This window comes from Centroberyx gerrardi, chromosome 4, assembly GCF_048128805.1.
Source record: "Centroberyx gerrardi isolate f3 chromosome 4, fCenGer3.hap1.cur.20231027, whole genome shotgun sequence".
NCBI lineage: Eukaryota > Metazoa > Chordata > Actinopteri > Beryciformes > Berycidae > Centroberyx > Centroberyx gerrardi.
This window is the reverse complement of record NC_136000.1, coordinates 7,686,575-7,713,853: the sequence shown is the minus strand read 5'-3', so window position 1 is coordinate 7,713,853 and position 27,279 is coordinate 7,686,575. Positions and strand designations below refer to the sequence as shown.

Below are 27,279 nucleotides of genomic sequence, written 5' to 3'. Positions count from 1 at the left end.
GGCCGGCAGGAATAGGACTCAGTTTCAGCTGGGCCAAGCGCTTTTGCAGGTAATTGTGTTTTTGTGTGTGTTTGTTTTTCCTGACTGGGCTTGACGGCTTCTTTGTTTTGGTTTTAGTTTACTATATTCGCTTTCTCTCTTTCCTCTCTCTTTCCCACTCCATCCACAGATTACTTTTCATCACTCTGTCTCCTTGCGATGGCCGCTGTGCTGATCAGAGAGACTTCAGCCATATCGGCATCATAATATAACTAGCCTCTCTCTCTCTCTCTCTCTCTCTCTCTCCCTCTCTCTCCCTCTCTCTTTCTCAAAAGGACTATTACCGAACCACTAATCCCCGGCCAGCTATATTATGTATTCATTATACTCATTTATTCAGATGCCAACTGCCAAACCACTTAATATTCTGTGTGTGTTTTTTTTTTGTTCCACTTCATATCCAGAGATCAAGTGAGGGAGCATTGTGAAGGGAAAGACAGAGAGAGAGAGAGAGAGAGAGAGAGAGAGATTTTTTTTGTTAATGAGACTCAATCAGCTGGAGTGTGTCACAGTAGCTGTCAGCTCTCGTCTCGCTCTCGCTGGACTCTGATTGGCCGTGGCAACTTAGCAGGCGGGCCCATCGCTGATGGCCAAAGTTGGTGGGGGCAGGATGGAGTGAAAAAAAAAAGAGCAGTGTTTTGTTAAACGAGTGCAGTAATGTCCCTTCACTCTCAATGACGATCAGATACTGCCGCTCGGTCTGCGCTAATGGTCCTGTTATCTGTTTCTGACAGTTAGCCTTCAGGCCCTGGGAGTACACACACACACACACACACACACACACACACACACACACACACACACACACACACACACACACACACACACACACACGCAGGATGTAGCATGTACTAACAAACAGGTTGTGTGCTACTGTAAATCTGAAATCTGCAAGAGGTAAATGTGGTGGGGCTTTGCTTTTACATTTAGATGTCAGGCTGATGAAGTGAGAAGTTGTTATCCAGATGAATTTAAAATCAGTGAAACAGATTAAATTCCTAGATCACAAACATTACAAGAAAACCAAAAGTAAGGAGTCACAATGCCCGAACAATAGGTGTAAAATATATTTCTGTCTTTAGAATGAATATTTATGCTGGAAAAGGTGAGTAAATAAGAGACAGAGAGAAGGTAGAAAAGTTATTTTTTGTGTATGTTTATGGGTTATGTAGCTGGAGTAGGTGAAAGAGTATCTGATATAAAACACATTGTCTTCTTTGAAACATTGGATATATCATGGACAGATCTTGAAATGTGGTTTCTGGAAGTAACTTCACATACACATACTCATCATCATGGAGGTTGTTTGTGCTTTTTTGTCTCCACAAAAAGCGGACCACCATTAATTTTTTTGTTTTATGCTGACACACGTGTAAGAAACCCACTCAGAAAAAAATCCTTGCATGGGCAACCAAAAAATGTTAAAAACAAGGCAAGACTTTGACTCCACAGTCAACCACAGTTACCTACTATAGTCCTGAGTTAGAAAGTACAATCATTTGTTTTATTTTTGTGCTGTCAATCATTTTGTAAGAATAGTTGCCAGTTTTCCAAATGATGGAAATCTCCTATTGGACTAAACTCTTCAGTCGAAGTCCTGTTCCTGTGTTATGTTCAGCTAATAGGTGTCAAAGTGCTGCTGAGGTGCTCGCCCCCACAGGGCCGCGCCTGATATTGTTTCAGCGGAGTTCACGTTTATTATCCTTTAATCACCGGGGTCCTCCAAACCTTCGGCTCTCGGCGGGTCTTGAGTTTATTTGACAGGACAACAGTTGAGGTGGAGCTGAGTGCCGGCTCCTCTGAGGCAGGTTGCTAGCTGCTTCTTTAACCGGGGTTGCCAGATCTCAACTGATTTGTGTTTGTTTGAATAAAGCGGTCCGCGGCCCCCTCTCCCCTCACTCTGACGTCAGATGGAGGGAAAGCACTCCGCACCTCGTCTATCCCGCTGTTGGATGCGCAGTTAGCCTGTAACTGCTGACCTCGGATCAGCCTGCACTCGGTTACCTTTCAAAGATATGGAAACTTTATGGCAAATAAGCTCTTGCTGTAGTACGATGTGAAGATAAGTATCGGGTTTCACCTCTTTGTGAAGTATTTATTTGCTTCATAATGACACATGCTAACACATACGTTTATGTGTAGTAGATTGTATGAGCTAGCTTCATCTCAGCATCACTGTAGCAAACTAAATACTGAACACAGGTGAAGCTGCAACACGTCGTACAACAACAAACAAGGATTTGTCCCTCTGCTTCTCTAAAACCTTCTTTTAGCTGGTTCTACATACTGTTTTCAATGGGGAATGCTAAGAATGGTTAACTGCACTGGTTAACTAATAACTGGTTAACTGAAGCAGCAATAGAGCAACTGAAATAAGAGAAGTCCTCAGCAGACGTTGGCCACTATCACTGACGGTTTAATAATGTGCTTATTTATGATGACAAGAGCTATAGGAAGTGATGTATTCAGTCGGACCGGTGCATTAAATGCATAATCTGGTGAATGAAGGACAAACTAAGTTGAATAAGAAATTGTTGGTTGTGTGAACGAACCTGAACTGCTACCTCTTGACAGGAAAGTTAATCCGGCAATGTTGCCTCTTCCATGTGAGAAAGGCAGCTTCTGACTCCAATCAGTTGGTCTTATCAGCAGTGTGTGTGTGTGTGTGTGTGTGTGTTTACCTTTGGAACAGTGGCCAAAGCTAATAGGACCGCACCAACTACAACCCTCAGTGGTGGGGTGGGGTGGGGTGGGATGGGGGGGGGGGGGTCCAGTGTTTACACTCCCATGCCAATTGCTGCTTGATTTCTTTTTCGGCGTGAGAACGATTGATCAAAGTGCGAAAACACACGACCGCCACCGCCTTAGGCAAACACGGTATCACGTTCAACTCCCGAGATATCACACACTGAAAAAAAAAAAAAAAACCTCCAGCCAGCTTTACCTTCGTTGGATACCAGAGGGAGACTCCTGCTTTCTGCTGGTCTTGAGTTTATTTAACAGTCCAGCAGTTGAGGCCCTCTCTCTGAAGCTCGACGCTCGCTCCTTTTTTTTCACTGCTTCTGCTCTTCGTCTACAGTCGCATCGATAAAGCGACAGTTTATGTTTCATAGATAGATCGTGAAAGTGCAGCCGTCCTTTTTGACGCAGATTTTCCGAACTCTCTGCCCTTTATTCCGATCACCCGGTCCAGCTTGCTGCTTTGACGTCACCGTCGTGAGTCATGCTGGTCCGCGCAGTCCCAATCCCTCTCTTTTCTAGCTGGACCGCAACCCGGGAGATTCCACATGCGGAGCTCGCTGATCGACAAGACGGCGTGCATCTCTTTCTCCTCCGTCTATCTGCCTCTGTCTCTTTTCTCTCCATGCTTTTGAAACCACGCACCGCGACCTGCTGCCATTACTGCAGCACCGTTCCTCCCTTCTGCTCGGTGAAAACACTCCGCTGTCATAACAAAAGAAGACAGCCAGGCATGGAAGGAGAGAGGGAGGTAGGGAGGGAGGAATACAAAGAAAGATGAAGAAGATAGGAGGAGAGAGATGTAGTATTGCACACACACACACACACACACACACACACACACTCCCTCACCTGCATACCAGGGCATTGGGCCAAGCACAACGCAGGTACATGAATGCTGTACTGCGTTACGTGGCAGAGAACAGATAGAGAGCTGATTAATGGACAGTAGAGGGCTGCAAATCCTGACCAGTCTCTATTATTGTCTCTCTCTCTCTCTCTCTCTCTCTCTCTCTCTCTCTCTCTCTCTCTCTCTCTCTCCAATAATAACTTTATTTGAATAGCACCTTTCTAAAAACAATGTTTACAAAGTGCTTTACATACAGTAAAACCCAAAGAGAACGTGATGTAAAAGTACCACAATTACATAAATAAAATAAAGCCAAATAAAAAAGAATAAATAAAACATGGGAATAAAAGGTAATACAAGAGACAAACGGATACAACTAAAAACAGATGGAGCTGCGTGTGCCAAACCACACGAATGCCCAGACAATACAAGTTGTCCCCAAAAGAGACAGTAATAAATAAGTAAAAAAAAAAAAAGTAATAAAATGACAAACACAATTACAAAATCAAAGATAAAATGGAGATACAAATATAAGGAACGATTCACATAAAAGCCTGTCTATGAAAGTGTGTTATTAGAAGGGATTTAAAAGATGAAACTGATTTAGCTATGCATGTACACTCGGACCGGGTCGGCTGCCATTTTGGTTCCAGAACAGCCTGAATTCTTCGAAGGCCTGGATTCAATAAGGTGTTGGAAATGTGTCACATGGATCTCGGTCCACGCTGGCCCGATAGCATCACGTCCTGCAGATTCTTCGGCTCAAAACATCCCGTTCCACTTCATCCGAAAGGCATCTACTGGGCCGAGATCTGAGGAGTCCACAGACATTTGCAGTAAACTGAAGTCGCTGTCATGTTCCTGGAACCATCTTGGGACGATGGCGCGTTGTAGGGTAGACTGTGGCCAAGAGGGGATGCACCTGGTCAGCAGTAGGACTGGCAATTGCCCCTAAAAATCTAATTTGACTGTTGACTTAAAGGAATAGTTCAGTATTTTGAACCCTGGGCCCAAATAACATGTTTTCCATCATGATCCCTATTAGTAGGGTTCAAAATACCGAACTATTCCTTTAAGTGAGTCAAACTCAACATAAATTTTGATATTAATGCAAAAATGTACATTGACACATGAAAGCATGGGGCAGTAAACAGGCAATACCTTCTAAACTGATAGAGATTCTCTGTTGAGTTGATTCACAGCTTGCGGTTTTTCTGTTATTCAGTTTCTTGAAGGATTTTAGTACTGTAGGTGTTGTGCTTAGTTTTGCCTTTTACTGAGGGGAATCTAAATATCTTCCAAACATCGCTTGCAGGAGGAGTTAGTGGAGTAGCCGGTCATTGTTTACAGTCCGATTAGCAACTTGAGACGCGAGAATGGAGTTGGAGTTGAGAGACGACGTCTACAACTGGATTAAAGTGGTACTTTTTGTAGGTGTTTTAGGTCCAGACGACATTTCGGCTAATCTCTATAAACAGATATCTGCATATGAGACGTCGTCTCTCAACTCCAACTCCATTCTCGCGTCTCAAGTTGCTAATCGGACTGTAAACAATGACCGGCGCACGGAAGAGGAAGTTTTGGCCCGGGTGTCCGCTGGCTACACCGGAAACCCCCGAAATATTGGCCGTCGCCCCCAGAGTCTAATCGTCGTCAGACCGATAGACGATGGGTTCCGAGATTGGTGGAGTAGTGATGTCCTCGTCAGTCTGGGTGTTTTCTGCCATGATGCCACTAGCAAGCGTGTGTGTGCTAAAAACAAGAGATTGCGAAAGCGACAGAGAATGTGAGTCTATGGAGTCAAGGTATGAGGAGGAGCAGTGATGCGTTAAAAAAAAAAACAACAACATAAATGTAGTAATGACGCATTCGATGGGCAGGTTGGGACTAAAATTTATGATTTTTTGACATTCAACTGAAATTCTAATATTGAAATTGTTCTGACAGCCTTAGTCAGCCGTGCTGTGGCGTTCAAATGATGCTCAATTAGTACTCAATTAGTAGTATTAGTACCAGAAAACATTCCTCACACCATTACACCAGCACTACCTGTACTGTTGACACCAGGCAGGATGAATCCATGTATTCATGCTGTTTACACCAAATTCTGACCCTGCCATCAGCAAGTCACAAACCAGGATTCGCCGGACTAGGCGACATGTTTCCACTCTTCAGTCGTCCAGTTTTTGTGATCACATGCTCACTGCCGCTTCATCTTTTGTTCTTAGTTGACAGGAGTGACACCCAACATGGTCTTCTGGACTGACGGGTTTTGTGCCCTTCTGCACATCATTGTTGTACGGAGCTGTTATTTGCATACCTGTTATCTGTTAGCTTGAACAAGTCTTGCCGCCCTCATCAACTGCTGCTGACCAGATGCGTTTTGTTTATCGCTTCATTCTCGGGAAACTCTCTGTAAATAGTGAAAATCCCAGAAGACGCTGCAACCGGTGCATCTGGCACCAGCGATCAAACCGCGTTCAAAGTCGCTTGCTCATTCTAACATTTAGTCAAAGCCCGTCTGCATGCTTTATATACGGAGTCACCGCCTTGTGGCTCGCTGTCTGGTGGACTGAGCTATTTATGTAAATGTGTCAGTATACCTAATAAAGTGGCCGATGAGTGTGTCTATTTATGTATTTATCTATCTATCTGCATCTGTTTCTCTCTCTCTCTCTCTCTCTCTCTCCCACACACACGTTCACACACTCTCATACGCACAAATAAAGTTATGAGTTATGAGTCAGCCACTGGTCAGCGCTTGATGAGATAAAAATGAAAACACAGGCATGTAACTTTTTTTTTTTTTTACGGCTCTGTTTTCATTTTGCGTGATCCGGTGCGACCTCTGAACAAAACCAAACACGCCACATGTTCTGAATGCTTCGCCCGTGATTCAGCTGCCCAAAAGAGGAAGAGAGGGCAGACATGTCACATATGAAAACATGTTCCAACACTGCTGTCAACGCTTAATTGCAAATTCATTTCCATAATTACAGTACATGTGTTCCATTGGCATTTCAACTGATTGTTACAATATTTTACATTTTTTCCTTTAACACATTAGAAGTACATCTGCACTATAAGAGCAAGTACCAACATACACACATAGAGAGGTAAATACACTAACACACAGACATATACGCATTCACACACAAACTGGTACATTCATACACACATAAAGCACACACACACACACACACACAGCAGGGTTAATTTGGGTGGGTCGTCTAGTATTGGGCTTCCATTTAGTTAATTTGAAAAATAAAAGAAGACACTTTGTTAGGAATCCCAATGCCTGCTGGTTGTTTTATGTCTGTTTTTACTTAGTTACCTGATGCAAAGTACCGCAATTTATTCAATTTTTGCTCTGCTAAATCTCCTAGCCCTATGTTCCAACAGTGCTTTTTGTTGGTGCCGACCGTAAAATTTCAGTGTCTAGAGTTTTGTGTTTATCCAGGGAGGGTTTGCTAAATGTGCACCCTCTTTTCCAGCACTGCCCTGCTTCACATTCATATTAACACACACTCCAACCTGGGAACTGCCCAGTACAATTACAGCCTTTTACTGTTGGCGACGGAGCAGCTCTCCTGGAACAGTTCTGTGTTTACATGCCTTGCTCAAGTGCTGTGGCTCTCGAGGGAGGGGAGAGCGTTACTCGTTTACTTTCCCCGCCTACTTTTCTCTCACCTTTTTCCCAGCTGGCTCAGGGATTCTAGCTGGCGATCCTCACTGGCTTCTCCCACAGGGGTGTTAAGACGACAAGGGTCATATACCTCAGCCGTCATTGGCCCCCTGGGGCATTTAGACCTCACCCACCAACCATGGTTTTACTGACTAACCACCAAGCATGCCAGGTGTTTTCATTCTAGGGTTTTGTTAGCGCTGGAAAAAACATTACCTGGACTTTTTATTCTGATGCCAAGTATAGTATCCACCAGTACGGTAGATTCTGGCCCAAGTACGCTGCACTGTATTTGTTGATTTCATAATAGTCTGCGTGCCAATTTGTCAATCGAGAGTTTAAGTTGGTTGTCAGAAAGTGAGCAAATGACGGCCTTGTAAATATCATTTGAAATGCCGTTGAGCAAGGCACTTTACCCCCAAACTGCTCCACTGTAGCTGGTCAGTGGCAAACTGTGGTTGACTGGTTGTACTGGGCAGCTCCCATGTGTGAATGTGTGTACGTATATATGAATGTGAAGAAGAAATGTTGCTGAGAAAGTGTGTTCAGCGACTCTTTTCTGCATAAAGGTTAAAAGTAATCAGCAGCATCAACAAGCCGTCTGGTCCTCTCTATGTTGGGTCACTTGTTTTGGGTCACTTGTTTCTCCAAGTGTGTTTTCTGACCCCGAGTTCCTCTGCCTCTGTTTCCCCTGCAGGAGGAGTACCGGGCGGAGGGCATCAGCTGGCACACCATCGACTACATCGACAACAGCGGCTGCATCAACCTCATCAGCAAGAAGCCCACGGCGCTGTTCCACCTGCTGGATGAGGAGTGCAAGTACGCCACCTGCTGATATAAAACACCCAGTCTGAGACGCTGCTTCAAGAAGCAGCAGGAACAACACAGTTAGCCAGATAACTTTGAAAAAAGAATTACGTATTTTTTTTAAGTGATTTTCCAAATTAAACTGTTGTTTGTTATGGATGTGCTTTTGCCACAGCAACACATTTTATTCTTTTTTCTTTTACAGTTACCTGGCTAACTCGGAGATACTGCTTCTTGAAATTTCAGGCTGTTATTGTTGCTCTTTCATGTGCAGTTAAAGAACCAAACCAGTAGTGCAGTAAAGTGCCACCTGTCACCCTATTACCATGCATGTTTATGTTATATACTCATGGATGTAGTGGAGGGTAAACCCACCTAAAATCAGTTTACCAACCTGTTTATTTATGGAATACATTTTACTCACCTTTTTAGGCTGATATAAATGTTTATTACATGATTTCATAGTGTACATCATAGTAAGTAGTATCAAACTGAAGTTATATTAGGATAGGCGCTTTTAAGGAAAAACTAAATGAATGCTACTCTGAAAATATACTTGGTTTTTGTCTATATTGGTGGTTGTTTCCTTATGATAACCACCAATTAAGGAGGGCAGGGCGTAGTGTGATATCTAGAGGGAATATTTAGGAATGCCTTGAAATTAACGTATTTAAAGAACAGTAGTCCTGCGTCTCTCGATGGATAGAGCGTGCTGCTAACACTGCCAGAGTTAGGAGTTCACTCCCTGTGTAGGTTTCCAATTTTTCTCTGACATATTTATTATTTAGGTCCTTATCTTGTCAGAGTGTCGTGGAAAGTTAAACGTATTTCATCGTAGCCTCCTTCGATGACCTTTGGATCACCCTGTGTGAGCGTCATGTGCGTCAGGCCCCCGGCTGGTGAAGCGCAGAGACAAACTGCTCCCTGCGTAGGCCCTTTCATCACTAGCTTGATTCATACCAACTCTGGGACTTCTACCAAAGCATAAAAAACTAACAACATGCTAATTCCTATGTTAGCATCTTTGGATCAGATGTGTTTTTCCCCCTGTTTCTCTATTCTAAAAGGCTCTTCTCCTGCAGGTCAGCACGCTGCCTCTGCATCTAGATCTTCCATAAATCAAATCCAGCGCTCTCCACCGCCCCCCCCCCCCTCGCATAAAAACACATCAGGCTGTACACACATAACCATATTTATCTACGCTAGCTGTCATCCTGCTTGCCACTTAGTGTAGCATGTTCATCTGGATCTAATAACGTCTGGAATGGGCCAAATGGTGTGTGTGTGTGGGGGGATCACTGTGTGAGCATTCGGGTCAAAGGGGAATAAAAAAAAGGGGGACGGGGGGCTCTCATGGGATTTATCCTGCCGCAGGAAGGAGCTCCATGCTAAATGATTACCCGGGAAAGGAAGACAGTTGAAGATCTCATCATTCACGGTTAGCGAAGCTCACAGGACTTCAGGGCCTCTGGAGGAGTGGATTAGGTTTCTGGAGGGAGGGGGGAGGGGGGGAGGGAGGGAGAGGGAGGGGGTACTGTGGAGGTGTATGGAGCAGTTTGTGTACAGTAGATGGTATGGAGGTAGATGGTATGGAGTCTCCCATAGGTCTCCCATAGGGACTGTTGATCTGGCCAGCTGACAGGTTAGCGGTGGTAAATGGGTGGAAGGAAAGTGCTGACGGAGCCATTAACCAGAGGTGGGAAGACTACAGTAGAGAATGCAAGTAGAAGCGCTGTTACTTTGGTTTAATTTAATCCGTAGACAAGAGGCGGGCTTGTTACCGGAAGGTTGTCAGTTCGAATCCCCGAGGTGGCTGGGCAAAATCTAGGTGGGGAAAATTGAGTGACAAACACTCTCCCATTCCCCAACAACTAAAATCAAGGTGCACTTCAGCAATATAATCAATAAAAATAAAGAAAGTAATTAGAATAAGGAAAGTAATTAATAAATGAAATAAAAACAATAAAACTAACCCTCAAAAACCTGTTAAAAAGTCATCAAAAATATTGAATCAGGTATTTTCCACCTATGCTATTAACTCTGTACATACAATATAGTGCTTGTTTGATCCAATATGGCGAGCTCCTCCTCCTGTGCTATTTGGCTTCCCCAGTTAAATAGACAGTAGTTCTCGGATGGACACAAAATGACCAGAGAGTGTTAGCAGTGGAAGTTTAATAGTTATTTACTTGAATTAACGTGTGCGTGTGGTGTGTATCTTGTTGTGTATAGGTTTGAAGCCAGAGGTTTGTGGATTTGTTACTGTAGAAGTTTAGATTTCAGTTTTCGTTGTCCCTGTGAGTTTTGATCCCTCCTCTAATAAGAAACTCTTCTTCTAGTTTCCCCCAGGCTTCCAACCAGACCTTGCTGGACAAGTTCAAGCGTCAGCATGAAGGAAACAGCTACATCGAGTTCCCCGCTGTCATGGAGCCCGCCTTCATCATCCACCACTACGCCGGTAAAGTCAAGTACGGAGTCAAGGTGAGCAGCACAGTCATGGTGTGTGAAGTGTGTGTGTGTGTGTGTGTGTGTGTGTGTGCACGTGAGATTCCGTGCACCAATGTCGACATCAGCTTAGTCACAACACAACATAAGCCATTTGGTGGATGCTTTTATCTAAACAGTATCATGAGTACATACATTTTTAATATGCGTGGCTCCAGTGGGAATCGAACCCTTAACCCTTGCAGTGCTGGAGCCATGCTCGACCCATTGAGATGCACAAGTCAGCCTAAGGGTGCGTTCACACCAAGCACGTTTTGAGCAGCTAATTTGAACTCTGGAGCGTTCACTCCTTCGGTTCGGGTTGTTTGGGCAGGTGAGAACGATGCTTGGTGAGAACGATGCCATTTGAACTCAGTTGGCATCAAATAACGGCACCGAGACAACGGAAAATGTGAGTCTTGGTCGTCTTCCAAGAGAAGTGTGATGCAGTTTGTTAGGAGTGAGAATGTAATCCGAACCAACTACATGAAACGACCCCAAAACGCAAGGTTTTATGGGTATAAGGATATGGATGTTGACGTGTGATAGCCAGAGTTCCTCATGCTTGGAAGGCATAGCATAACAAAATGAAGTGAGGGCAAACTGATGCTCATATTCAGCTGTTTCTTCATGTTTTCTCACCTGGTTTGAAGGTAAATTACGGTGAAGAGTGCTGACAAGTCCATCATGCTTAGCTACAGTTACAGGGACTGGAATCAGATTTGTTTTCTTTCCAAGGGATTCGAACCGACGGCTTTACGGTCGCTCATTTGGGGGTTTACTGCTGCTCTCAGCTGATAATTCCTCGCTCACTGAATCATATCCTTTCCCCCGCTTCTTAAGCTCGCTCTAAAATGCTCTTATCTTGAAGTTTAAAAAATACACATCTACCTCTCTCCTTAGCTCTTGTGTCTCTAATTTATTTTCTTAGCGCGTCTCCTCTTCATGATCATTCTAGGCTCACAGGAATATTGTCAGGGTGCCATGGCTCTGACATTTACACTCCTCATTACTGGTTGCTTGTAATGTTTGGGATCTAATTTAATGGAAATTAAGCTTAATTAAGCTGCGGATAGAGAGCATCAAATAAATGACTAAGATGTAAACTTACATTTATAATCCTTGCGGTAACAAATCTAAAATTCAAGTTGTGTAACCTGATGAAGGGAGGTGCTCCTCAATTATAAACAAAGGACTAGTTACTTGTCGTTTTATCTGTTTCACTTAAGCCTTTATAGACTCTGCAAGTCTGCAGCAAGTCTACTTGTTGTTCCATCGACCTATTTTCCTAGCTAAATCTAATTCTCTGTTCGCTTCCCAGCTGCGTTTTGATAAGAAGCACATGTGCTGGAAAGGGGCGAGCGTATTGTTGTTTGACTGTGTGTGTCGTATTAGCCCATAACAGTTGGATATACTCGTGGATATGGAAAGGTATCCCATATCTACTGAGAGCCAAGGAGTTGTTTGGTGTGAAGCGTGCAGCGGGAGCCAGAGTCGTGAAATGTGTCCGAGGAAGGTTTGGTAGCGAACATCCAGCTGGCTCACATCATATGAAGCTGAGAGAGAGAGAGAGAAAGAGAGAGAGAGAGAGAGAGAGAGAGAATATGTTGGAGGGTTTATAATTCATAGCTCTGTAATCGTAGCATGGCTTCAGTTGAAACAATTAATTGCTTACAACCAGATGGGATAGATGGAGAGAAGTATGAAGCTGGGTGAGTTTGTATACTTAGGCACATGTGTGTGCACGTGAGTGTGTGTGTGTGTGTGTGTGAGTGTGTGTGTGTGAGAGAGAGAGAGAGAGAGAGAGAGAGAGAGATTTTCTCCACCTCAGTGGTTTTATTTATATGGAATATTTCACGTAAGGGGAGTGAAATGTGTGTGGAAATATGATATATGAAAACAAGTGTCTAATGAATTATGTACTTACAGTTTGCATGAGCAGTTTTCTCTCTGGTTAAGGTTTTGAACTCAATGCCTTTACGGTCGTGATGTTCATGATACACACATTTCCCTCTCACAATCCCCAATCCCGGGAATTAACTCTGTGTGTTTTTTTGTAACAGCAATAAAACCTTTTGCACTTAAATAGCGCTGCTTGTACACTCACATGTACACTGTCAGCTGGTCTTTCCACTGTTTAACAAAACAAACAAACACACGTGTCTCAGTCCCAACTTGAGCAAAAAAAAATCTGCTTTTGTTTATTTTGACAATAAATAGCTTAGAAGACAGATAATATTGTGTGGGTTTCATCTTCTCATAGTTAATTTCTTTATGTTTTATAGTCGGTCAAATGTCAAATCAATCATATACATTTATTATACACATTTTCCATTGTAGTTTTGTCACATTTATCTGTCTATAATATCGTGATGCACATAACAAGTACTCTTTTTTTTATCTGCCTGCTAAAACACAGGCTCAATGAGAAGATAGATAGATAGATAGATAAATACATAGATAGATAGATACATAGATAGATAGATCAGTAGGATAACGGACTCAGTCAGTCCAGTGGAGTAAATACTGTGTGTGTGTGTGTGTGTGTGTGTGTGTGTGTGTGTGTGTGTGTGTGTCCGTCATCCAGGACTTCCGGGAGAAGAACACGGACCACATGCGTCCCGACATCGTCGCCCTGCTGAAGAGCAGCAAGAACGCCTTCATCTGCAGCCTGATGGGCATCGACCCGGTGGCGACGTTCCGCTGGGCGGTGCTGCGCGCCTACTTCAGAGCGCTGGTGGCCTTCAGGGAGGCCGGCCGCAGACACACCGACAAGAAAACCGGTGAGAGAACACACACAGTTCCCGCACACACACATACATTTGTGTTGTTAAACTTGTGAAGTCCTTCCATCGGTTAGATTTTTTCCCTGACTCCTAACCCTCATCTTAACCCTCACAAGTGGTAATCTGTGAGATCCTCATTTTGTAAATTTTGCCTCCATCTTCGTCACTAAGCGCTCATTGTTGTGGTGTTTCTGCACTGCACTTCCCAGAGATCACCTGTCAATCAAACAGTGTGGGCGGGACTGTGACGTGTTTTTCCTTGGATTTTCTGTTGATGCAGTTTGAGTTTCTCTTTTCTTTGTCTGTTCAGCCATGGTGGCTCTCGCTGCTCACGCTAACGATCCAGTTCTTCTTCTGTTTATTCCAAACAAACTGATTTAGTACACAAATTATACATACGTACTACAGCATGCACAAGTCAGGCATGCAAACATGCACAAGAATGAGATTCTTCCAGATAAAAAACGCCTCCAAACACACTTTGGTCTGCACTACACACATAATCGCACAAACACACACACACATTACACACGTTACACAACACATGCTTAGTTTAAACCAAGATTACACACATCTGAACTTCCTCAGTACAGTATATTTCCCCATGCAACGTGTCAAAAAAAAAAAGGAATTACTCAAAAGTGTTTTTCTCCTCCAAGCTTGCAGCAGGAAAAAATAAGTTTGATGTTTCTGCATGAATGTTTATCTGCTATTAAAAAGCTTTACTACACTGTTTACCACTCCCCACACACACACACACACACACACACATGCACGCACGTACACACACACACTCCATGATTCATGGTCGTGGAGTCCATGTGTTGCAGCGTTGTCCAAATGTTCGTTTTTAAGCGGGCCAAGAACAACAGGGTGTGTTTGGGGAGGTGAGGAGTTTTAACTGGGAGTAGAGCTGCTGTTGATGATGATGATGAGGAGGAGGAGGAGGAGGAGAGGGAGGAAGAGTTTCATTCTTCTTCTCCAGTGTTTATTATCACAAACTGGGTGGAGTGTTACAGTGCCGTGTGTTTGAAAATATCTCCGCTGACTTTCCTCAGATGGGATTTAATGTCTTTGTTCTTTTCGCTCACTAGATTCCTCCTTTAATTCTTATCTGCCCCAGCCTCCTCCTGTTTTTACTCCTGCTTTCTTTTCTTCTTCTTCTTCTCTGTTATCTCCTCCTAATTTCCCCTTTTCTGTTACTTTTCCATCCCTTTGTTTTCTCATACCTTTCTTCTCTTTCTCCATTTCTTGTGTTTAAGGTGTGTTGAGGTGTTTTTCCTTTGTGATTTTAAAGTGAGATACTTCATTACAAAACATCAAGTCTCTCTCTCTCTCTCTCTCTCTCTCTTTCTTTCTTTCTCTCTCTCTCTTACTCTCCCCCTCCCCCCTCTCTCTCCCTCTCTCTCTCGTTCTCCCCCTCTCTCTCCCTCTCTCTCTCTCTCCCTCTCCCTCTCTCTCCCTCCCTCTCTTTCCCTCTCTCTCTCTTTCTCTCCCCCTCTCTCCCTCCCCCTCTCTCTCTCTCTCTCTCCCTCTCTCTCTCTTTTAGGGAATGACGCAGCGGTTCCCTGTGCCGTCCTCAAGACGGTGGACAGCTTCAGCTTCCTCCACCACCCGGTCCACCAGCGGAGCCTCGAGATCCTGCAAAGATGCAAGGACGAGAAATACAGTATGTAACTCCAAATCCCACAATCCTCTCTGCCGGCCCACACACACACACACACACACACACACACAACATACACACAGAAGGGATGAAGGGAGCTCGTCGGCTTTGTCTGTTATTCAGCCAGCTTCAGTCAGTACATGAAGTTTTCTCATGAAGTAAGAAGAGAAGAAAGCGTTACTGGGATACATGAAATATGAAATATAATTGAAATATAATAATAACAAGTATATTACGGGATATTTTTAAAGCTGTGAGCCATCTTAGATTTAACCATTTCCTCGCAAAATGGTTAAATCTTTGAGGATGTGTTTTTGAAATATGGACTAATAAATACATTTTTCTAAAATGGATGTATAGCATTTTGGAGTGAAACCCTTCATATCTAAGTAGTGTTTGGAAGGTTCTCTTTGGTAATAGAGTTTATAATGGAATGGATTGCAGCCGATAAAGGTCTATCGAATTGAAAAATACATTTTCCATTTTTAGAGCCCCCTCACAAGTCCTTATCTTCAGTCAACCCCAACCCCAATCACAAAAATCAATTCCAAGCTTTACTGCAAAAATCCTTTATGGTCAAATGGAGAATAATAAGTCGCTTCTGAGCCTCGGAGAGCGGGTTTCATTACGGTCGTTAATAAGGCGTTGGAAATCAGGCATCTGGATCGTTCCTAAGCGCCGTTTAGACCGGGTCACCTAGGACCTGAGCTCATAACCGTGCCCATCCCCACGCATGAGCGATCGCACAATTACATTAGTCCCGTGTGGACCGGCAGGGTTTAAAGATGCACCGGGTCGTCCTTTATCACTCGTTTTCTCACTGATGTGCATGTATTTGTGTGTGTTACGTGCGGCCGAGCGTGTCTTGATGGGTGTGTGTGTCGCCTGTCCTCGTGTTGTAAAGCGGCGCTCTGCATTCATGGAGGAAACTCCAAGGGGAATCAACAGCTGCCGGCGCTGAAATGAGTTTCCAAGTGAATTCCCCAGAGGAACAAGATCACACTCAGACCCTCCAACTGTCCCACATGATCTGACGACCAGCAGCCTCACAGTTGAACTAATACCTGGTTTCACCCCTTTATTGAAGTGCAAGCATCTCTTTGCTGTTGAAAACAAATACCTAAACACAAAGTTAACCCCCGGGTTTGTGAGGTAAAAGTGATATAATGATAAAAGCAACGAGTTCAAAACCTTAACTGAAGAAAATGGCTCATATAAACTGGAAATGCCTAATTCATTAGACACAGTCCATGCACATTACTGTTCCCCTGCCCTCATATAACATGAAAGCAAAACCACAGAGGCAGAGAAAATCTCACACACACACACACACACACACACACACACACACACACACAGAATGGGAGTGACTCGTCTGTGAGTGTCATATGCTGTGTCGTCTTCATATGACAAGTGAAGTCCAACCAACAACGATAAAGGAGGATCTAGGCAAATGAAGTTACGTTTAATTTCCTCTGTAATTTCTCTCTCTCTCTCTCTCTCTCTCTCTCTCTCCCCCTCTCTCTCTCCTCCTCTCCTCTCCTCTCTCTCTCTCTCTCTCTCTCTTCTCTCCTCCTCTCCTCTCCTCTCTCTCCTCTCCTCTCCCCCCCCTCTCTCTCTCTCTCTTCTCTCCTCCTCTCCTCTCCTCTCCTCTCTCTCTCTCTCCTCTCCTCTCCCCCCCCTCTCTCTCTCTCTCTTCTCTCCTCCTCTCCTCTCCTCTCCTCTCTCTCTCTCTCTCCCCCTCTCTCTCTCTCTCCTCTCCTCTCTCTCTCCTCTCTCTCTCTCTCTCCCTCTCTCTCTCCTCTCTCTCTCTCTCTCCCTCTCTCTCTCCTCTCCTCTCTTCTCTCTCTCTCCAGGTATCACTAGAAAAAATCCCCGGACGCCTCTGTCGGATCTTCAAGGCACCAACGCCCTGAATGAGAAGGCCAGCTGGTGAGTGCAAGTCAATAAAAATGTCTCATACAAGGACATATTGGTGTATATTCTGCTAGATTCAGGTAGGTTAGATTCTTAAAGCTGCACTAGACAAGATCTTTATGTGAAATACCCCCTTATCAGCCTAAATCACAAAGTGGGGCTGCAACAGAGAAGAGCGTCTCATCCAGCCATAATTGAGACGCTGTAGACTTGCCATATTTGTGGACCTCAAAATCCACAGTTACCTCTCGCTATTATTTGGGGGCCGCCAACATGGAAAATTGCCTAGTGCAGCTTTAAGAAACAGAAACCCTTCTTATGTAAATAGATAATATAACATTTTCAACCAAATTAATAACCTTGCTCCCCACCTCACTCATTTCCTTACTCTCTCCTTCTCTTCCTCCCTGTATCTTTCCCTCCCTCTCCTTCCTATTCCCTTATTCCATATCTCCCTCTTTCGCTGTCCTCCTCCCTCCTTCCCTCCTTCTCTCCTATTCCTTTCGTCCTTACTTCGCCTGTTCCTCCTTCTCTTTCTCTCCCTTTCTCTCTTTCTCTCCCTCCCACACTTTTTCTCTCCCTCCCTCTCCATCTCTGTGTTCCTACGCTCCACTCCATCCCTCCCTCTCTCGCTCTGCCTCTCCTCCTCCTCCTCTCTCCCTCCCTCCCTCATTCCCACCTTCTCTCATATTCCTCTCAAATCCTTGCTCCATCTATTCCTCTCCCCCTTTCCCTCCTTTTCCTTTTCCCTCCTCTCTTTTCCTACATCAACTCCCTCCCTCCCCCCCCCCCCCCCTCCCTCCCTCCCCTCCTCCCCTCCTCCCTCCTCCCCCCCTCCTCCACCCCTCCTCCTCCATCCCTGCTCCTGTAGGGATGGTTACGGCGTCGGCTGTAACGGCCGCAGCTCCAGGTCGGGTCGTCTGTCCTCGTCAGGAAGCCCGGCGCTGGAAGAAGACGGCATCTTCCTCAACTCCACCAACAGCAAGCTCCTGGAGAGAGCTCAGGGCATCCTGCTGTGAGTGACACACACACACACACACACACACACACACACACACACACACGTACCAACCTTTTTGCTGCCAATAGTGATTCTAAGTACAAAATTTCATCCTGTGACCCCAGCCTAATGGTCTAAGATGATGGAGATACAATCCATTTTCTCCATTAGAGGGATCTAATATCTTTCTACATGTGAACAAAGGTAGAAAATGTTGCTTTGCTTTTTTATTCCACCCTAATAACGTAACCGGGTGTTGGCCATATATCCGATTCTTGTATCAATATCCTTAAAATGAGCCAGGAATGGAGTTTTTCATGTTTTTTTTCCCTCCAGCATAGAAGTCCCACTCATTTCTCATAGGAGATTACTGTTTTTCATGTTAGTGATTATGTTTCCAATACACACATGGGTATATACACATACACACTCAGAATGTGGTTTTGTTTTGTATTTCCTCTTCATTAGTCACTGAATTCCTCGGTTAATATCTGCTAATTAAAACCCAATTTCTCACCTTTAGGAGGAACAAAAACTGCAAAATCAAACCCACCCTTCCCAAGGTAAGGCCCCAACAAAGACACACTGATGTTTCCTTTCATTGCTCTCATTTCATTTTTTTTAAAGGAGAGTGGCCAGTCCTTTCTCTTTTGTATTTCCTCTATATTGAAGCAGTAGAAAATCTGAGAGGGAGACGCAGTAGTGGAGACACTCAAGTTTAGGCCGGCATGGGTCAATGTATTTATAAAACACGGGGCATCCCGATCACTACATCTAACATAACTTCTGCCATTTGGTGGATGATTTTATCACCACATCTCTGGATAAGCAGTCATTATATTTTGAAAGATGCTGTCAGGACAATCCCTGGCTTAGCAGACTAGTGTGCCTTGATATAGTCGATTTGAGTCGGACTGATGACCTATTCTGTGCCTCATCGTGTCATTCTGTCATGAGTAAATCTTCCCTGTCTCTCTCTTCAGAATTACCAAGGAAAGTCTTTTAAAACTATATCTAAGAGGTCTGCTAACAGGAAATCCCCCCTATATCGATCCATATATAAACTGTATCTGGTTCTGTGTGTGTAGCACTTGTTGGACGTCAAGTCTCTGCGCTACCTGAGCAGCGTGACGCTCCACGACCGCATCACCAAGTCCCTGCTTCACCTGCACAAGAAGAAGAAGCCGCCCAGCATCAGCGCCCAGTTCCAGGTCAGTGCTGCTCTCGCCCCCTGCTGGACAGCCTGGTGCATTACAACAACAAGGATACTGCTGCGTACTGTTGCTTTGCTTAAATTTCACTCAAGTAGAAGTCAAATTACTGGGGTAAAAATCTTGTAAGTAAAAGTTAAATGAGCTCACTTCAAATGTGCTCAGAGTCAAAGTTACTGAGGGACTTTTATACAAGACAACATTGTTACAAATTGTATTTCTCATGCAGTGCAAAAAGGACAAGAGGACAAAGAGTTCAAACTAGATTCTTTTAATAATATATAAAAAAAAAAACTTGTCAAAATAAGGTGCATAAGCAAAGTAATGCTTAGATTTCTCTTGTCTTCTCTCTCTTACAGTTCACTGCTAATGGAACCACAGTTGGCCAAGTTACAGTTGTTTGGCCAGTTTCTGATGCACAACATTTCAATTAAACTCTCGCAAACTGCGCTCTTGCATTGCTAGTGAAAATGTATTGATGTTTTGGTGTTAAAAGCTTCATTAGAGCTATTATGCTAGTTTCTGATGCAACACGTATGCTGAGCCTGCAAATTGAAATTTAGTAAAGTATAATACTTCAAACATACTTAAGTAAAATAAAAAAAAACTACAATAACTACTTAATTACACTAATGAAAGAAGTTGTAATTTGTTACTTCCACCCTTGATCATCAGGATACTTTGTTGCTGTTTTGAGTTGAATCGTGTAAACATTATATCCTGTTTACAATAACACAGAGAGGCTCTTATCCCAATTATGAGAAACCCAAATTGCCTGGATATGCCAATATTATCAATATATGAGGCATATATACACATCATTCCAATAACTGTTTATTTCTGCCGTGTGCTTTGGCTCCGTTTCAAGAGTAATATTCAGAATATTCTTTTTATTCATGTGTTAAGTGTTATTTGGGATTGGAATATGAAGATACATATCAACATGTAGACACAACGTATCCTGAATACTGAATACTTTGTGTGTTTAAATGCACTCAACCCTTTTTACAGGACAAGTGCCATATGAAAACAGTGGTGTTTTACTTTAATGTCAGTGGATGAGGATGTGATGTCATGTTGGTTTGTGTTTCTGTGTGCAGGCATCCCTCAATAAGCTGATGGAGACTCTCGGTCAGTCAGAGCCGTACTTTGTCAAGTGCATTCGCTCCAATGCTGAGAAGGTAAGTTCTGCCAGTGAATAGTTTGAGTTCAGTGTGCTTTCCATCACTTAACTAATCACCGAATTATCCTTCTAATCTAACTAAATGACTATTGATCTCTTCTGTCTCGTGTTTTATCATCTATGTCTCTCTGTTTCTCTCTCTTTCTGTCTCTCTCTCAGCTCCCACTGCGTTTCAGTGACAGCCTGGTCCTCAGACAGCTCAGGTACACAGGTATGCTGGAGACCGTCCGGATCCGCCAATCAGGATACAGCATCAAGTACACCTTCCAGGTAAGCCCCTCCCACTACCAGCTCACAGTAGATCCACTCTTAATGCCATGTTAGCATTAAAAAATAGAATACAAAATAGATTTGGTTGACTAAAGAAATGACTTATATAAGAATATGTGATTTGTATAAGAATCTATGAGCTTGTACAGGGCTTGTTTTATTTTCTGGTTATTTTTTCGCTGCTCTCTATATATCTTTTTAGGATTTATTGTCCTTTTGGCTGCACGAATATGGTTAAAATGATCCCAATTGTTTTGCTAGATATTGTGAATCACAATTAATAATCTGATTATATGAGGCACAAAATGATATTACTGCAATTTTAGGATCACCATCTTGACTATTTTCAACAACAAAAGACTTTGTAAATGTAATGAGACGTTTCAGCATTGCCAACATGCCATTCTCTTATTAATAATTGTGGAAACTTGAATGTAAGATTAATTGTGCAGCCCTAATTGACATACATGGTGTCTGCACATAATGTTTCTATCATAACGCATCTGAAATACAGAGGACACTGTATCTCCACTGGTTTATTGACCGTACACCACCTTCCTCCAGGACTTTGTGCGTCACTTTCATGTCCTGCTGCCCCGCGGCACGAGCCCAACCAAGTCGGGCATCAGGGAGTTTTTCCGCCAGATCCACCTGCCACCCGCTGGGTATCAAGTGGGAAACACAATGGTACGAATTCTGCAAACCAGTTCATCTGTATGATAATATGTAGCATTTGTGGATACTTTCATCCTGAGGATCCTCTTAGTGTGTACATTTTTAGCATCATCTTTGTTTCTTTGTCTATCTGGTCCTTTATCTGTCACTCTGCATCGATACTGTCTCCTGCTTGTAAAGTGTATTGATTTCCGTCCGTCTGATGTGTAGACTGCGGCGGCGGGCGTGTCTAACCCTTCCTGTGTTGTGTAGGTGTTCCTGCGGGAGGCGGAGCGTCAGCGTCTTCAGACCCTCCTCCACCAGGAAGTGCTGCGGCGAATCGTCACGCTGCAGCGCCGCTTCAGGGCCGTCCTGGAGAGGAAGCACTTTGTCAGCATGAGACAGGCCGCCTGCGTCATCCAGGTGAGACGTCATGTTGCCATGGAAGAGGAGAGCGGCGGTGGTCTAAAAGTTAGAGAAGTTTGTGACCAGAAAATCAGTGGTTTGCATCCCCAGGCATGCTGGGAAAATCTAGGCAGGGAGAGTACCAAGTATCATCGAAGGAAACCTTGAGCAAAGCACTTAACTTCCAACTATTCCAGTGGAGCTGCTCAGTGGTCAGCTATGCCCCAGCCATGGTCCTGTGGTATTTTCATCCACTTAGTATGTAAAATATTGATTAACTGTAAAATTTCTGCTGCGAGTGCATCATACGACGATTTCAGAATCCTGTGCAGCGAAGTTTCTTCCCCCCAGCGCTTCAGCAGGAAGCGGTGTTGGCCATTAAGGCTAATTGGCCTGTCTGATTAAGCAATACATGATTAATGCTTGTTGCATTTACTGCAAATAGAAACTGCATATCTTTTTTTTTAAAGGGTCAGTGTTCTCCAAAATCAATCTCTCCATTAGAGATGATTAACTTTTATGTCTTTACTAATTATAATGATAATACATAGCTGCAACAGTTTACAGCTACTACTCTAGCTATAATATGCAGTATATAATTTCCTACTTGAAGAATTGAGTTTTGTTCCAAAATGAGATATCTACCATTTGGACAATGTGACACCTACGCTTACAGAATGACAGGATTACATCAAATTATGGTTCTTTTGAGGAGCCGGTGGTAACTTAAATTATTGGTTTACAAAATGATAACACTTCTACCAACAGAATCCTCTGGATTTTAGAGATATTGAGCAATGATGATGAAGCAATGACGTAATATTTTTTCCCAAACTGGATATACAGCATTTTGAATTTGAAAACAGAATTCATTAATTGTTAATCAGTCAGACTCAAAATGATATAAACCTGAAATAAGGCTTTTATTTTCCCCTTGATATTCATAGCAGTGATTTCAACAAGGAGGAGAAGAATAGTTATGGCATTAGGTTAAGGACCCATACTGTTATCTCCCAGAGAGAGAGAGAGAGAGAGAAGGAGAGAGAGAGAGAAGGAGAGAGAGAAGGGTGGAAGAGAGTGATGGAGGGAGAAACGCTGCATTAAAATCGCTGCCGGCTTGTTTTTTCTGGAAGAGCCCTTGGAGGAGAGCGTTCCAAATCTTTGTCAGACCGAAGGAAAACAAACCCAGTCAGACCAGAACCAGCGTAGCGCTGGGCGAGAGCCAGTGAAGCACAGATAACATTTAGGAGAAGAATAGTTGAGAAAAAGAATGAATATATACAAACTGTCAACTGTCTAAAAAATGTCGGGGTTAACTGTACAGATTCCATCTCTTTGAAGTCTAATATTTCTTTAAAGAAACAAACCATGTGAGGAATGTGAACGGCTTTGTAACATTTCACTTCTTGTTGAATGAAGACAGACTTCTAATTTGGAAAGTTAGTCAGAAAAGGCAGTTGAATCCGTTTTCTTCGGTAGCTGTGTTGATATATTTCCGTCTCCACCTGCCAAGACCAAAGCGACTATGAATAAAGGTCAGAATTGAAAAAAATGAGTTGTCAAAATGATACAAGGTGTTCTCGGCCCTGTTTGTATGAATTTGTCAGACATCCAATTGATGTACATTCAATGCAATGACTGATAAGGTCGTCACATTGTCATCATATACTGTATAAATACAAAAATATCACATTTCACAAATTTCTTTTACTCATTTGTGTGTTCAAGACCTGGTTTAATGGAATTGGAAAAATGGAAAATGAGTTTATAGAAAAACATTTCATTATGATCTTTGAGATTACTGCCTTTTTTTTCTTGTGAAAATCTCAATATTTGCAGCCCATAGTCTTCAAACCTAAAAAGGGAAGTCATTGTTGTGCAGGAGTTTGGGGGGAATCACAAGCAAGTCTTGGTCCAAATCTTTGCCAAACTGAAGAAAAACAGATCCACTTAGTTTTTAGTTGCAATAGGCCAATGGAATAGAACCGTTGCCCTTTTGCAACTGGAAATCTCTCATCATCTCATTCAAATGAAATCGGACTTTCAAATATATGTATTCGGAAGCAACCTGTATTTCCAGCTCCATTCTAACTCAAAACATTTTTCCTGCTCTTGTCCTGTATCTGCAGCATTGGTGGCGAGTCTGCCTTCTCAGACAGTCGGAGTCTGTCGTCGACCCCGGTGTGGAGGAGGGGGCAGCGGTGTGTCTGCAGGCGGCGTGGAGGAGCTACAGGGAGCGCAGGAGGTTCCTGCAGTGGCGGGACTCCGCCATCATCATACAGAGGAGCTGGAGAAACTGCTGCCACCGCAGGACTCTGGCGGCCATTACGGTTCAAGCGGCCTGGAGAGGATACAGGGAGAGGAACCACTACTGTCGGACGTACAGGACTGTGACGCATCTACAGGCGATGGGCAGGGGATACCTAGCACGCCTCAGGTGAATACAAGAGTTCATAGTAGGGGTGGGTTTTGAGTCACAGGGGCTTTTATTTGATCTAGATTTTGGACACTAAATGTGAAGTCACAGGCTTTGGAAGAAATATGACTTAATGATTAGCACGTTTCTGTTTTCTGCCTGCCGTGTGTGGAAGCCTAAGTTCTAAGAAGTTAAATAACATTGCTTTTGCTTTATTCACTGATAATGTCTCTAGGTTCAGTGAGCTGAAGGAGCAGCATGAAAGACAGCTACTGAACGGACAAAAGAGTCCAACTGCAGAGGAAGAGACAGCAGAGAGGATGATGGGCCTGGATGCAGGAACCATGGAGGACCTCACCCTATCAGGACATGAAAGTGAAGTGCAGGATATCTCCATAGAGCCTGCTGAGGACTCCAAGCCAGCGTCGTTAGATGTAGGAGAGGTAGAAAAAGAGGAGGACTCGGAGCGAAGTAGGAGCACGGATGAGACGAGCCACAGAACCAGGTCGAAACGAGAGAGCAGACGGATGAGAGAGCTGGAGCAGGCGCAGTTCAGCTTGGAGCTTCTCAAGGTCCGAACCACCAGTGTGGGAGGTCCTCTGCTAGAAGACTCTGTCCCAGACGGCGGCACCGTTGGTCAGCTGGACGACTCTCACAGGCATTCACCCCGGGGATCCCCGGCTAGCCATGGAAGCTTTGAACTGCTCAGCGTGGAAGATATGGAGACTGAGGGTTCTGGAGGTTTCGGTACTCAATCCACTGTACCTCCGATCCCCCAAGAACATTCTGGCTTGGGAACGTTCCAGCCTGAGATTCAACCATTGCACGAGGGGCTTAGAGATTCAAACTACAATGAAAAGCCCATGATGGAGTCTCCCATCAAGCAGGAGGCTCCTAGAGCGACATTTTATATTGCTTCTGACCAAAGTCCCATTCACGAACCGAAATTTGGTAGCCCCGGCAAACAATACAAAGAGAGAAGGGAGTCCACCTCTCGAAGGCCGGTAGTGGTGTTGATCAGTATGCAGAAAGAGAGTCCTGTGGAAGAGGGGGAGCTGCAGGCAGCCCAAGCCCTAGAAAGAGCTTCTCAAACGGGGGGAACATCATCCGGTTCCCACCAGACCTCCATTGCAGGTTTGGAGGTAGGATCGGAGAAGGAACAGCCTGCTACCCAGGCTACGAGAGACATATCTGGGGCGGACAGGTCCTCTAAGGTCCCTGCTTCCACCACCCATGAAGCTGCTCCAGAACTCCCAGGGATTTGTTCCTCGGAGGTCGACATCCAGATCATCCTGGAGCCGAAGGCCCCCGTTCCCGCGCTTCTCCCCAGTCAGCCGGAGAGGAAGGCGGGACGGCCTGCACAGGAGGCTCCCAGCCCCGTCCTGGAGACCAAACCACCCAAAGCCCAGAAGAAGAGCTCAGCCCAGACTGTTATTGTCAACATGATGGAGAAGCCCTCTAACGCTGTGTTCTCCCCGCCCAGACGCAAGCTGCCCTTCTCCAAGTGAGTGCATCGTTATACTTCAGGATGTAAATGCACTTTGCTGAAGTTTCATTCAATAGTTTTCATTAATATGTCAATTCTGCTCCTATAACATCTCAAAAACCATTGCTGCTGAAATGTATCTTCATGTAGTCAATTTTAAGCATAAGCATTTAGAAACAGCCTTATTTTCAGATCAGACCTGCATTTTTGAAATGTTATCATGGGTTTTCAATAGTTTTTGTGGGCACAATGGCCATGAAACTTGCCCTCCCTCTGAAGGACCGTGTGAGCTTTCATTTCAAGTAAAAACTGTAAAAAAGTGAAAATCATCCAGTATTGGAGTTGAGAGTTGTTCCTGCCACAGCAACAGTAGATGTTGATCTGTTCCTTACTGTCTTGCAGGTCAGATAAGGATTTGGTGAATCAGGAAAGGTCTCTGGCCATGCACAGAGACGAGGCCTCTAGCTCCAAAGCTGCTGCTGGATCTAGAAACCGAGAGGTAGGACACACACACACACACACACACACACACACACACACACACACACACACAAACACAACCTTGCACAATATCTGATCCTTATAAAATGATCTATGGCTGTGTGTTCAGGTTGCTCCTGTTGCCATTAATCATGAGCTAGGCATTATTATCTTTATCTACAATAAATATTTAGAGAAATCTTCCACCATATGTTAAAACCTGTAGGGATATATTATGTGAATAAATCTTTTTTTTTTGGATGTAATTCCAAAATCACTATTGTGTGGAAACCTTTGCACGCCTTCCCTTCCAATGTAACAGAGTAGCAGCTTTTCCACTTACAATGTAGAGTTTGATCCAATCTACCAAATGTGGTTGATGTGAGTACCACACTTAGTTTCTCAAATAAAACAGCATTTGTAGCAGCAACACACACACACACACACACACACACTTATACACAGACACGGACACAAAAATGCATGCATGTACACAAACAAATGCTCCTGTGTCTACACATAAATGTACAGAAATACACAGACCATCACTCTTGTGCTGTGATATAGTGCCAATATATTATATTTTCAGAAAAGCATTTATTTATGCTTTGTTCCCCTCGAAAGGACTTTTATATTACTTACATTTATAACTTATATCAGTTTGATACTAGTTACTATGATGTATCTGCATTTATGTGATGAAGATTTTTGTCAGCCTGAAAAGTTGGGTAAACTTAAGTTAGGTGGCTTTACCCTCCATTACATCCCTGGTCTTGTGCGCACACACACACACACACACACACACACACACACACACACACACACACACACATACACACACACACGCACGATGTAGCAGCTGACCTGATGTCCCTGTGGTTGCCTGGAAGCAGGTGGGCCGCCCAGGCCCCAAAAAGAAAGCGCGAATGTCCCGGACGCGCTCCGACTTCCTCACCCGCTGTAACTCGGAGGGGGCGACCCAGTCGGACGACGACGACGAATACTACATCCCCGCCCTCTCCCGCACGCTGCCCCCCTCCCTGTCTCCCCCGCGCGCCCACCCCGAGGCCGACTGTCACAGTGACTCTGAGATGGTAAATGCCCGGACCTCCGGAGGTCCCTTGGCCTCCGATCGACCGACCGTCCCCTGTCCACTCAGGACCCCCCCACCCTCTTTCCTGGGGGGGCGTGGCCAGGCGGC

General features: G+C 44.1%; 1 protein-coding gene across 1 annotated transcript in view; it reads left to right on the top strand.

Annotated features, from left to right (window-relative positions):
* LOC139929429 (unconventional myosin-IXAa-like) overlaps positions 1 to 27,279 on the top strand; it is a 144,134-nt gene that overhangs the window by 102,296 nt on the left and 14,559 nt on the right. The window contains exons 12-26 of the mRNA XM_078283250.1: positions 8,011 to 8,132; positions 10,460 to 10,601; positions 13,192 to 13,387; positions 14,940 to 15,059; positions 16,913 to 16,988; positions 17,845 to 17,988; positions 18,497 to 18,536; positions 19,062 to 19,184; positions 20,285 to 20,365; positions 20,527 to 20,637; positions 21,202 to 21,324; positions 21,565 to 21,714; positions 23,826 to 24,133; positions 24,348 to 25,616; positions 26,001 to 26,097. Of these exons, the coding sequence (XP_078139376.1) occupies positions 8,011 to 8,132; positions 10,460 to 10,601; positions 13,192 to 13,387; positions 14,940 to 15,059; positions 16,913 to 16,988; positions 17,845 to 17,988; positions 18,497 to 18,536; positions 19,062 to 19,184; positions 20,285 to 20,365; positions 20,527 to 20,637; positions 21,202 to 21,324; positions 21,565 to 21,714; positions 23,826 to 24,133; positions 24,348 to 25,616; positions 26,001 to 26,097 (3,102 nt within the window). The remainder of the gene's footprint in view (positions 1 to 8,010; positions 8,133 to 10,459; positions 10,602 to 13,191; positions 13,388 to 14,939; positions 15,060 to 16,912; positions 16,989 to 17,844; positions 17,989 to 18,496; positions 18,537 to 19,061; positions 19,185 to 20,284; positions 20,366 to 20,526; positions 20,638 to 21,201; positions 21,325 to 21,564; positions 21,715 to 23,825; positions 24,134 to 24,347; positions 25,617 to 26,000; positions 26,098 to 27,279) is intronic.